Below are 12,500 nucleotides of genomic sequence, written 5' to 3'. Positions count from 1 at the left end.
GACCCCAGCAAGGGACACTCGTTAGGAGACACTCGTTAAGTAGTGCCAAGCCAATCTGTCCATGGAGCGTGGCCACGTGAATGAGATCCGCCTGTGTGTGTGTGTGTGTGTGTGTGTGTGTGTGGCTGTGAGCTCATCGTGTCCAAGCATTAATTTGATAGAGCAGTGTACCACCAGAGGACTGCTTACTAATATAGCCATTGCCCAAACAATGTCACGATTCAGAATGAAACATTAATGTCCAGTTGAATATATCATGTATCCATGATGTCTAGCACACACACACACACACACACACCCACACACACACACACACACACACACAAATGGACAGAGGCTACAACATACAGTAAGCACATCAAAGTGGACACGTACATGCACCACACACACTGTACTATACAGTACACACTAATGGACATAGTACAACGCGCGCACACACACACACACACACACACACACACACACACACACACACACACACACACACAGTCAGCGATACGAGAAAAGGATCTCTTTCTGTCTCTTATCGAAGCACTCTATCTGTCTGCCCCGGTGATAATCTGATTCATCCATACAGTAGCCCCAGCTCCCGGGGGCCGGGGCGTATTGATTGAGGTAGAATGCCTTAGCTGCAGCACAACTCATTTAAACCCCTAAACCCTTTTTTTGGGAGGAGGAAGGAACGGTGAAATCCTGACTGTTCATTTAACTCGTTTAGTTTGTACAAATGGTACCAAACGTAAACGTTAATTTGGTTCTATTTTGTACAGGACTGTACTTTGTTACAGTCCTGTAAGGGGCCATTTGGTTCCTATACTTCCTAGCTATCAATCATTTAGTTGGGGACCACATGGAACCACCCCAAGGACCCCTGAGGGGCTCCGGTACCGCCTGAGAGAAAGAAAGAACAACAATTATTGTACTAACAATGCCAACATCCTAATGAATAGGAAACTGCTTCAGGTCTCATCTAACAAATTGATTTAAACAGGGCGGACAAAAAGCACGCTCAACTTGCCTGTAATAAAATAATGAAAGCAATTGATTGAAAAAACATCTATGCTTGCACAAAACAAAGAATATGTTGGATTGGATACATTATCTTTGATTGAATACTTTATTAGGCAGAAATGTAAACCATACACAGAGTACAGTCAAACACTAGTCTAAAAGGATATCACCGAAAAAAAAAGTAAATTCATAATTATGACATGAAAAATCACACCCGTGTGAAGTGAGGGGCGCTCTTATCATCATACGTCATCATACATCATCTCATTCTGACCAATAACAATTTGCGTCCTCACTTTTGTGTTTGTGTTCACACAAACCCTCAAAGCTGGACATAGGAGGGGCTAGCGCCCCTCAAAAATAACAATAAAATTCGAATCATCACAAAATATTATCGACAGGACAGGTTAGGGGAAAAGGGAAGGGGGTTTTAAAGAGTCGGGGGGTAGTCACTTGACTAAGGGAGGAGCGATCATTTCCTCTCCCTTTGGCCTGCTGAAAGGTGGATTTTCAGAATTTCAATTGCTTTAATAACTCTGTTTTCTATAACCGGAGGCAACCTAGACTATCAAAATGAGTCATGGGCCCCAGGCCAAGAAGTAGTCGAATTAGTTTGTTTTGGGAGGTTTGGAGCATATCTTACAGTAAGTGACATTGGGAGGTTTGGAGCATATCTTACAGTAAGTGACATTGGGAGGTTTGGAGCATATCTTACAGTAAGTGACATTGGGAGGTTTGGAGCATAGTCTTACAGTAAGTGACATTGGGAGGTTTGGAGCATAGTCTTACAGTAAGTGACATTGGGAGGTTTGGAGCATAGTCTTACAGTAAGTGACATTGGGAGGTTTGGAGCATAGTCTTACAGTAAGTGACATTGGGAGGTTTGGAGCATAGTCTTACAGTAAGTGACATTGGGAGGTTTGGAGCATAGTCTTACAGTAAGTGACATTGGGAGGTTTGGAGCATAGTCTTACAGTAAGTGACATTGGGAGGTTTGGAGCATAGTCTTACAGTAAGTGACATTGGGAGGTTTGGAGCATATCTTACAGTAAGTGACATTGGGAGGTTTGGAGCATAGTCTTACAGTAAGTGACATTGGGAGGTTTGGAGCATAGTCTTACAGTAAGTGACATTGGGAGGTTTGGAGCATAGTCTTACAGTAAGTGACATTGGGAGGTTTGGAGCATATCTTACAGTAAGTGACATTGGGAGGTTTGGAGCATATCTTACAGTAAGTGACATTGGGAGGTTTGGAGCATAGTCTTACAGTAAGTGACATTGGGAGGTTTGGAGCATATCTTACAGTAAGTGACATTGGGACGCTGGAGAACCAAGAGGTGGAAGGAGGTAGTCAAAGGAGGGCTGAATTAGGGCTCCAGCTAGTGTCCTGAGAGCACTTTTGTTGACTTTGTTCTTTGATTTACTTTTCTTGATCACCCTTGTTGCCATGCTTTCACCCGTCAGTTTGTTGTCAAGAATACAGCCCAGATCTCTTCTGGGGGTGTTGGGGGGGGGGGGGGGGTCTATCTCAGTGTGTGTGTGGTAGTAATTAAGCCAAGCAGACAGTTAACTCATGTGAGAGTGCAGCAGGCTAATCTAACTAGCTAGGTGGTCTTCTCCTCACAAGTGTCAGATATTAGCACGCACGCACGCACGCACTCACACACGCACGCACAAACGCACTCACACACTCACATTCACATGCACTCTCACTCTCTATCTCTCAGTGCTACCAAATCTTTTTTGGTGTACACATTTACACATTTTCTTTGGTTTTAACAGTGCACCGACACGCTCTCAACCCGTGTGCAATGCATATAGCATAACGGAATGAATTCGTTTAAGGCTTCTTTTTGTATCCTTTTAAGACGTTTGATCACTGTAACAGTGTTCGCTCTAAGCAGTTTGATCACTGTAACAGTGTTCGGTTCGCTCTAAGCAGTTTGATCACTGTAACAGTGTTCGCTCTAAGCAGTTTGATCACTGTAACAGTGTTTGCTATAAGTAGTTTGATCACTGTAACAGTGTTCGCTATAAGTAGTTTGATCACTGTAACAGTGTTTGCTATAAGTAGTTTGATCACTGTAACAGTGTTCGCTATAAGTAGTTTGATCACTGTAACAGTGTTCGCTCTAAGCAGTTTGATCACTGTAACAGTGTTTGCTATAAGCAGTTTGATCACTGTAACAGTGTTCGCTATAAGTAGTTTGATCACTGTAACAGTGTTCGCTCTAAGCAGTTTGATCACTGTAACAGTGTTCGCTCTAAGCAGTTTGATCACTGTAACAGTGTTCGCTATAAGTAGTTTGATCACTGTAACAGTGTTTGCTATAAGTAGTTTGATCACTGTAACAGTGTTCGCTATAAGTAGTTTGATCACTGTAACAGTGTTCGCTCTAAGCAGTTTGATCACTGTAACAGTGTTCGCTCTAAGCAGTTTGATCACTGTAACAGTGTTCGGTTCGCTCTAAGCAGTTTGATCACTGTAACAGTGTTCGGTTCGCTCTAAGCAGTTTGATCACTGTAACAGTGTTCGCTCTAAGCAGTTTGATCACTGTAACAGTGTTCGCTATAAGTAGTTTGATCACTGTAACAGTGTTCGGTTCGCTCTAAGCAGTTTGATCACTGTAACAGTGTTCGCTCTAAGCAGTTTGATCACTGTAACAGTGTTCGCTATAAGTAGTTTGATCACTGTAACAGTGTTCGCTATAAGTAGTTTGATCACTGTAACAGTGTTCGGTTCGCTCTAAGCAGTTTGATCACTGTAACAGTGTTCGGTTCGCTCTAAGCAGTTTGATCACTGTAACAGTGTTCGCTCTAAGCAGTTTGATCACTGTAACAGTGTTCGGTTCGCTCTAAGTAGTTTGATCACTGTAACAGTGTTCGGTTCGCTCTAAGCAGTTTGATCACTGTAACAGTGTTCGCTCTAAGCAGTTTGATCACTGTAACAGTGTTCGCTCTAAGCAGTTTGATCACTGTAACAGTGTTCGCTATAAGCAGTTTGATCACTGTAACAGTGTTCGCTATAAGCCGTTTGATCACTGTAACAGTGTTCGCTCTAAGCAGTTTGATCACTGTAACAGTGTTCGCTCTAAGCAGTTTGATCACTGTAACAGTGTTCGCTATAAGTAGTTTGATCACTGTAACAGTGTTCGCTCTAAGTAGTTTGATCACTGTAACAGTGTTCGCTCTAAGTAGTTTGATCACTGTAACAGTGTTCGCTCTAAGTAGTTTGATCACTGTAACAGTGTTCGCTCTAAGTAGTTTGATCACTGTAACAGTGTTCGCTCTAAGTAGTTTGATCACTGTAACAGTGTTTGCTATAAGTAGTTTGATCACTGTAACAGTGTTTGCTATAAGTAGTTTGATCACTGTAACAGTGTTTGCTATAAGTAGTTTGATCACTGTAACAGTGTTCGCTATAAGTAGTTTGATCACTGTAACAGTGTTTGCTATAAGTAGTTTGATCACTGTAACAGTGTTCGCTCTAAGCAGTTTGATCACTGTAACAGTGTTCGGTTCGCTCTAAGCAGTTTGATCACTGTAACAGTGTTTCGCTATGAGCAGTTTCCAGTTCCACTGTATGCGAGTGATCACTGTAACAGTGTTTCACTATGAGCAGTTTCCAGTTCCACTGTATGCGAGTGATCACTGTAACAGTGTTTCGCTATGAGCAGTTTCCAGTTCCACTGTATGCGAGTTGATTGTGCAACTGAGCAGGGATTAGGTTTGTGTGACTTTCTTGGCTTTGCATCTGAAGTTTTTCACTCGCCCAGAGAAGGTTGGCTACAATCAAAAGAGCTCAACTTCAATGGGCTTATAACGGCAACGTGTGTGTGTGTGTGTGTGTGTGTGTGTGTGTGTGTGTGTGTGTGTGTGTGTGTGTCTGTATCGACAGCATTGAGGACTTTGTGTCGTGTTCATATTGAACAAATCTGGGATTATACTTTAGTATTAGTGTGTATTAGTGCTCTGCGTTTACATACATTAAAACTATTAATTTCATCAGGAAACGACATGAATTTATACAGCAAAGAGTCGAGATCCCTGCTGATGACGTCACGCCATTAAGGTCCTTGCAAACTGCTGCCGCTTTTGGGGGGAAAACGGGGGGGAAACGCAGGAAGTTTGTAAATACTGTACATCGAAGATGTAGTATTTATATAGTGCCTTTAGCCAAAGTGTTTATGTGCATTGCATTCACCCGTTCACATATCAACCATGCAACTTGCACCAATCTGCTCTTGTAGAGCAATGCTCAAGGGCACTTCGACACTATAGCCCAGGGAGAGCTGGGGATTGAACCGGGAACCTTCCAATTCCCAAGTGGCTGCTCTGCTCTACATGTCTCCACTGCCTGCAGACAGAAGGCTGTTGAAGCTGCAGCATGGAGTAGAAAAACATCTCATGGGGTTCCTGGTGGCTCAGCTAGTTGGTGCACAGACACCAACTGTGTGCTTAGTGTGGTTTGTGGTTGACCTGAGTTTGAGTCTGCGACTCCCACGTGTCTCTCTGCCCTTGGTTTCCTGACTCTCTCTGCAAAATGAGAAATGAAGCATAAAAATGCCTAAATAAATTACTTACTAAAGCATTTCACTATGAAGGACATTAAAGGACCATTCTTGTCTAAATCCATGTAATTGTCTACTCAGAGCTTCGGTCACGACACATAGACCACTTTACCGTTAATTGCTTCATTTTTGGAAGTCACGGTTGTCAGCGAATGTTTTGCAAAGTAATTAAAATGCTACATAACTTACTGGAATAATTAGTCAATGTCTGCTAAACAAAGCTGCATAATATGTAGTAGAATATTGAATTTCATTTGTAAATCAATTTGTTCTCCAAAGAATATTTTTGACTAGACTTTTCAAATAAAAGTGATGCCTTAAATGCAACAATAACATAACGTTGACAAAAAAACAACAGGAACCTGGAATACATTCTTTTTGGGTCCAAAATTAAACTCAGTAAGGCCAAATATAATATTATGTTCACCAGAAATAACTGATCTGCAAGCTGCACAACGGGTCGCTTTGTGAGCTTGTTGAAGACCTGCTATTTTTTGCCAAATGTATTATTATGTCCTGGACACTATAGGGGCTCATGTGGTAATCCCTCCGCAAACATTGCATAACAGGTATCTAACCCATTCTGACCTGAGATCAGATTCATACGAGGTTTCCACTGGACTCACACTGGTCTGATTGACCCATTCTGACCTGAGATCAGATTTAAAAAAATGTCAGTCGTTCTTCGATTTTTCAAAAATAGCAGACCTACAAGCTCGTATCGCGCCACTCGGTGGCGCGATATGAGCTTGTAGATCTGCTATTTTTAAATAGCTAAAGCATAACATGATGCCGACACCAAAATGGGTGCCCGTTCGGAATGGGCTAAATATCACTAGAGACTGAACGACATGAACACGGTCCAGTTCTCTAAAATAATTTTCATATGCATGCCTTTGTCTGGATCCCAAAGCACATTAGAGTCATAAAAGTGACCTCTGTTAGTCTGAGCTTTGAAGCCCATGTCTGTGTTGTTAAGTTGGCCAAATGCCTTCTTTATAATTAGTCCATAAGCATAAATTATATAATGCATGCTTCTGCTTTTGGTTTTTGCAGCCTGGCACTACTGCAAGTAGTCACTTTATAGGGCTACTGGTGATGATTAATAGAGGAGAAGAGATAAGTAATTGTGTCGAAGGATTATTAAAATCTCTGCATTAAAAAATAATTCAGTGTGTGTGTGTGTGTGTGTGTGTGTGTGTGTGTGTGTGTGTGTGTGTGTGTGTGTGTGTGTGTGTGTGTGTGTGTGTGTGTGTGTGTGTGTGTGTGTGTGTGTGTGTGTGTGTGTGTGTGTTGTGTGCGAGCGAGTGCGACGAAGAGAAATACTACAATGTACGAACACAGCAGGAAGATTTGTGAACTGTTGTGACACTGTTGTGACAAGAGAAGCTTCCTCAATGGAATTCGACCAATGATAACTAATAACCATAATGATAATGATGTGAGCATTCACACAGACACTGATGAATGATAATGTTCTGTAATCAGTGGAGCAGGCCACTGCACACTCCTGCTGATCTGGAGGGAGCCCCAAAATGGATATTGACGAGATGACCCTGCTACTACTATTGTACATTGTGCTGCAGACATCGGGAAAAAGAAGAAAAACAGAAGGGTATGGAGCTTCACGAAATTGTTCAAAGACGAGAGGTCTTTGAAAGACATCTCAAAGGCAAATTGTCATTGAAGTACACTGTAAGGTTTTAAGTGGTCAAGCGATTGTAAATGTTCACTAACTTAATTTTGCTGCATGGGACATGGAGGAAATTCAAGTATGTTCTTTACTTAGTTTTTTGGATTTGCGTGCGTGCGTGCGTGCGTGCGTGCGTGCGTGCGTGCGTGCGCGCTCAATCAGCAGCAGTCATCAGCCAAACAGATGCTACTATTATGTGCCATTAATAACCACCAGAGAACTAAGTACGCCATAACTCCTCGTCTGTCTATTCGCGTCCGTGTCACTCTTTCATTAGTCAGTTCTAATTATGAAAGACATCCATCAGCAACTTTCCTATACTTAGTTCAATCAACACATATATGATGATAATAATTACAAAATGATCAGATGTGGCTCAGTGGTGAACACTCTCACAGCGAGAACACCCTGTGTTTAAAGCCCAGTGAGGCCTTTCTTTGTCGGGTTTGCTCGTCGTCCTCATGTTTACATGGGTTTCCTCTCATGCCAACAACAACACGTGCATGTTGGGGATGTACTCCTGACAAGCCTCTGGCCTCCATAGTTCCCAAACGTTTCAGCTCAGGATCCAAAAGAGAGATTAGACGCTTTGCCCGTGGGACCCAAACTAGTGAAAATAGCAAATCTACAAGCATCACGCCGTGTTGCGAGTTTGGTCTCTGGGTGTAAGAACACATTCATGTTGGGGACATACTCCTGCTAAGGCTCTGGCCTTACAGCTGTTTATACTTTGTCGTGCTGTGATGTTACGGGCAGTGGACACATTTCCTCACAATGGTTAATTAATTACTGGTATTATACATGGCGGTAATTATGTCAAAACCAAGGGGGCCCCGCCATAGAGTTATAAATAATAGAGGCTTTGGGTCCTTGTCCTGGGCAGTGGGCACTTGGGTACAACTTTTCAAATGTATAATAGATGAGGTCAACATTGTAATCCTTCAGCAGAACAAGACGGTCTAATTTAAAGGTGTTGTTCATTCCATTTGTACGGGACATGATGTTTAAAACCAGCCTTGCCGAGTTCCGTTTTTATGTGTGGTACTTTTAAAACGAAACAAACAAAACTTTGACCTAGTTCACTATGTTTAAAAGCAATCAAGGATCAGAGATAAAAGGGAAGTTTCATAAGCAGAGCCTTATAAATAAAATACAAAGCCATTCACTTGTCTTCGTTAAAGAGGGCCAACCTACTTTTTTGTATAAAGTACAGTGAGTAATTCTTCTCCAGTGATTAAAGGCAGAGCACTATGTAACACACTAACACAGCATTGAGAGGCTTCAAAGTAGTGGGGAGGAATATTGTACAACATGTACATACTGTACAACATCAACATGCCATTATATTCAAGCACAGACATTATTGTTTATTGTACAATGGTCTTCCGACTGACTGTAGAAAAGCAATATTTTTTAAGAATCCAATTCTTCCTTAACATTTTATGTATACATTTTATGTATATAATTCTAATATAAATAAAAGTGAACCAAGAATATAGACTCTTTTACTGAGAGAGCCAGAGCAACACCATCTTGAGCTCTCCCTGAAAGATAATTATGAAAAACAATTAAATCAAAAGCTCATCCAAATCCTACGAGGATAGCTTGGTTATTAAGATATTATGATCGACTATCGAATTATTTTGACAAATCAATGAATGACCTTGCAGGGTCCCCAGATGTATCAGTAGGCCAAGGTCTCCGGTCGTCTGGCAATACGGGACTATGAAGTGCAACGAATAAAAACGTTAAACTGTAATGGGTGTAAGATAAGAGTTGTATGATAACAGGCTAACATATCAGCAGGCTATCAAATAAATGAGAGGATAAGCGACAATTGTACTGCTTTGTTTCGAATTAAATACTTTTCACTGTCATTCTGAGAAGGGACAGAGAGGAGGTGGGCTTAGTTTTTAGTTTTCAAGACCGTAGTCGAGAGATACGCGGAGGAATTGAGACAAAGGGAACAACAAGGCCAATAATCCTGGAGCGTGTGAAGAATGGCAGGAGGCTGGACTCCACATGCCAGCCTGCCTCAGAGCCCGTCAATACCGCCACAAGATATTGGCCCCATGTTTCATCACACCACAAGTTCACAAACCACAGAGGATTTAACGTCTCTTTCTCTCCCCCGTCAGTCAGCCAGACGCTCATTTTCATCACACGTACATTCTCCCACTCTGAATGCTTTCATTTATTCAGCTACTGTATATAACTTCGTATGTGTTATTTTCTCCCCGCCTGCCGTGCAGCGGTGGCATGACACTGTCTGTCCTGTTAAAGGAAGGAACTGAGCCAGGCACCCAAAGCTGGTGTTTTGTGTTGGCAGAACTTGGCACAGCTGTTTGTTGGAGAGAGAGAGAGAGAGAGAGAGAGAGAGAGAGAGAGAGAGAGAGAGAGAGAAATCGAGAGAGACAGGAAAAGAGCTTTAATAGCTGAATGTATTCAGACCTTGGTGTAGGGAGGTGCAGAAACCCACTGGGGCGAGCGAGAGGTTCACAGACAGGCAGCTAAACAGTGGTCTGTATGCATGCACAACATGTCATGGTGACCCTCCAGAGAACAGTGGTCTGTGTGCATGCACAAATTACACACTGCACAGCATGTCATGGTGACCCTCCAGAGAACAGTGGTCTGTGTGCATGCACAAATTGCACACTGCACAGCATGTCATGGTGACCCTCCAGAGAAGACGACACAGGACATCCCTGTAATGAGCTAGCTCCCTGCGGCTTCCTCGGAGCGCATGGGTTCTGCTGTGATATACTGTATGACATTTTCTTTTGAATGCATAAATATATTTCATCCATAATCCATATTACCCGGGACCACTATAGTCCTTCCAGTTCCACATTCTCCGATGATGTCACGTAACTTAATTTCACAGAGACTAGATGAGCTCGACAGCACGGTGTCATGGCTGCACAGCACAAAAATACACAACAAAAGACTTGTGTCAAGACTTGTCCCTGTCCGTGGCAAATCTTTGATTCAAAAGTTTAAATAAAAACACTACTAGAGCCAGTACAGTGGCTGACTTGCCAGTCTCCAGGTTTTCTTCAGAATAAGTAGGATACTGATTTAATTAATGCAGAAATACCGTTGGTGTAAAGTTACAATACTTCTATACTGCCTTACAAAGCCAAAAGTGCAGTGACTACGCACACAATTTAAGTGTTTCATTTGGTACCAGCCAAATGTGTTATCGGCATATACCTGTAAGTGATATTACACTATCTCTACCATATTGTAGAGTGTCATAAAACCGACTGCACGGTTAAGCCAAAAATTGAAGAAGAAAACTAAGAAAAACTAAAGGGTTTAAAAGTACAAATATGGAAATTTGAGGATTCTGCCAGACGGCAACAAGTTCCAACATCTGTTTCTCCCCCCCCCCCCCCCCCCTGCAGTCCTGTCTATCTGTGGTGGATCACTGGTTGGTGTGATCAATGCGTACCAGTCTACACCCTAATAGTATTGACTGGGCTGTTAAGACTGGTTAATGGCTTGAAAAGTGCTTTGCAGTGAAACACAAAAGTAAGTGTGTGTGTGTGTGTGTGTGCGTGCGTGCGTGCGTGCGTGCGTGCGTGCGTGTGTGTGTGTGTGCGTGCGTACGGCCTGTCAATAAAAGGGATGTACAAGCGTGCAAGCCGTGCAGGTGTAATAAAGTTGTGGGGAAGGCAGTGCTGTGGCAGTACTTACAGTACTTACAGTATACATGTCATGTACACTTATACATGTTGGTACAGCGTGTTAGACGGTTGGTCAGATCTTTTTATTTAAAGCGCCTCTTTCTCTTTCCTCTACATTTTATCTCTATTATCTATTTTATTTCTCCTATTGTCTACATGCACTATTTGTACAGTCTTTTATTTCCTCTCTTGGCCAAGATCTCAATCTCTATTATTGTTTCTTGCTACTCGTGTGTGGTTTTACCCGTTTTAATCTTGTCCGTAAATCATTTTGTGACCTTTGAAAAGTCCTACACAAATAAAGTTAATATAAAGGATAGGATAGATCGGCTATTTCATAGACAAAGTTTTTACGTCAGCCATTTCTATTTTAGTTTATCCTATTAAATACCGTCTATTAAATGGGACGGCGGGCGAGCCGACCACGGCCACGTCACTGACTATGACTCAGACATAAACCATAAACATGTCGTTCATTCAATTGTGAATCACAATTATCCAATTATAAAAGGCCTGCTCTTCCGCTCTCTTCTCGTCCCACCAGGTGATGTGGTAGACATCTACCAGAGGGAGTTTCTGGCCCTGAGGGAGCGTCTCCACTCTGCCGAGCAGGAGAACTTGAAGCGCTCCAAGGAGCTCAACCTGGTGCTGGACGAGATCAAGAGGGCCATCGCCGAGAAGCAGGCCCTGCGCGACATCAACCACACCTGGAGCAGTCTGTCAGGTATATAGACCCTGCTTCATACCGCGTTGATTAGATAGACTGGAGCACACGCGCACATAAACGCACAGTCACACGCACATGCACACACACACACACACACACACACACACACACACACACTGTGTGTGCTGAGTGTGCACACAGTTGCGCACAATGCAGAATGCTCTATCTCCATTTCTATCATTGGCTCTGTCACTCTTCATCTTACAATCCCTCTCCATCTCTCAATTGTCTCTGTCTCTCTCTCTCTCTTTCACTCATTCTCTCTCTCTCTGTCTCTTTCACTCATTCTCTGTGTCTCTCTCTCTCTCTCTCTCTCTCTCTCTCTCTCTCTCTCTTTCACTCATTCTCCCTCTCTCTGTCTCTCTCTCTCTCTTTCTCTCATTCCCTCTCTCTCTACCTCTCTCTCCTTCTCTCTACACAGTACCAGTCAGTCACACCGGCATGTGTAAGCAATATTTTGCATCAAATTAAATTCATTTAAATGGAATGTAATGGAAGTACATTAGCTGTGAAGGAGTGTTACGGGTTGATGTATTTTTGTTCATTTAAATTTGTACTGTCGACCAATAGCAACACTGCTTTGACTGTGTTGACCTCGGATGGGGCAGGAGCAGACACCTACAGGAGGAGGCTATCATTTTAGTGTAACGTATTAATCTGCACTCCCAGAATATGAAACATAAGCATGAGACACAAGAGGTGCTGCATTGGTTTACAGAGTCAGCCGTGAGGCCAGCCGGGTTCTTGACAAGTTTAGGTTCAACTGCCATAAGTGAGAGCTTGTTCGGTGCCATTCATATCGTTAG

The 12,500-nt window shown here is 42.6% G+C and overlaps 1 protein-coding gene across 1 annotated transcript in view; it reads left to right on the top strand.

The window, feature by feature from the left end:
• The window catches only part of mgat4b (alpha-1,3-mannosyl-glycoprotein 4-beta-N-acetylglucosaminyltransferase B), a 171,317-nt gene that overhangs the window by 82,397 nt on the left and 76,420 nt on the right, over positions 1-12,500 (top strand). The window contains exon 2 of the mRNA XM_083785167.1: positions 11,512-11,691. Within this exon, the coding sequence (XP_083641293.1) occupies positions 11,512-11,691 (180 nt within the window). The remainder of the gene's footprint in view (positions 1-11,511; positions 11,692-12,500) is intronic.

This window comes from Protomyctophum parallelum (genome assembly GCF_964188405.1).
Source record: "Protomyctophum parallelum genome assembly, chromosome: 16".
Taxonomy (NCBI): Eukaryota; Metazoa; Chordata; class Actinopteri; order Myctophiformes; family Myctophidae; genus Protomyctophum; species Protomyctophum parallelum.
This window is presented reverse-complemented; position numbering and strand designations above follow the sequence as displayed.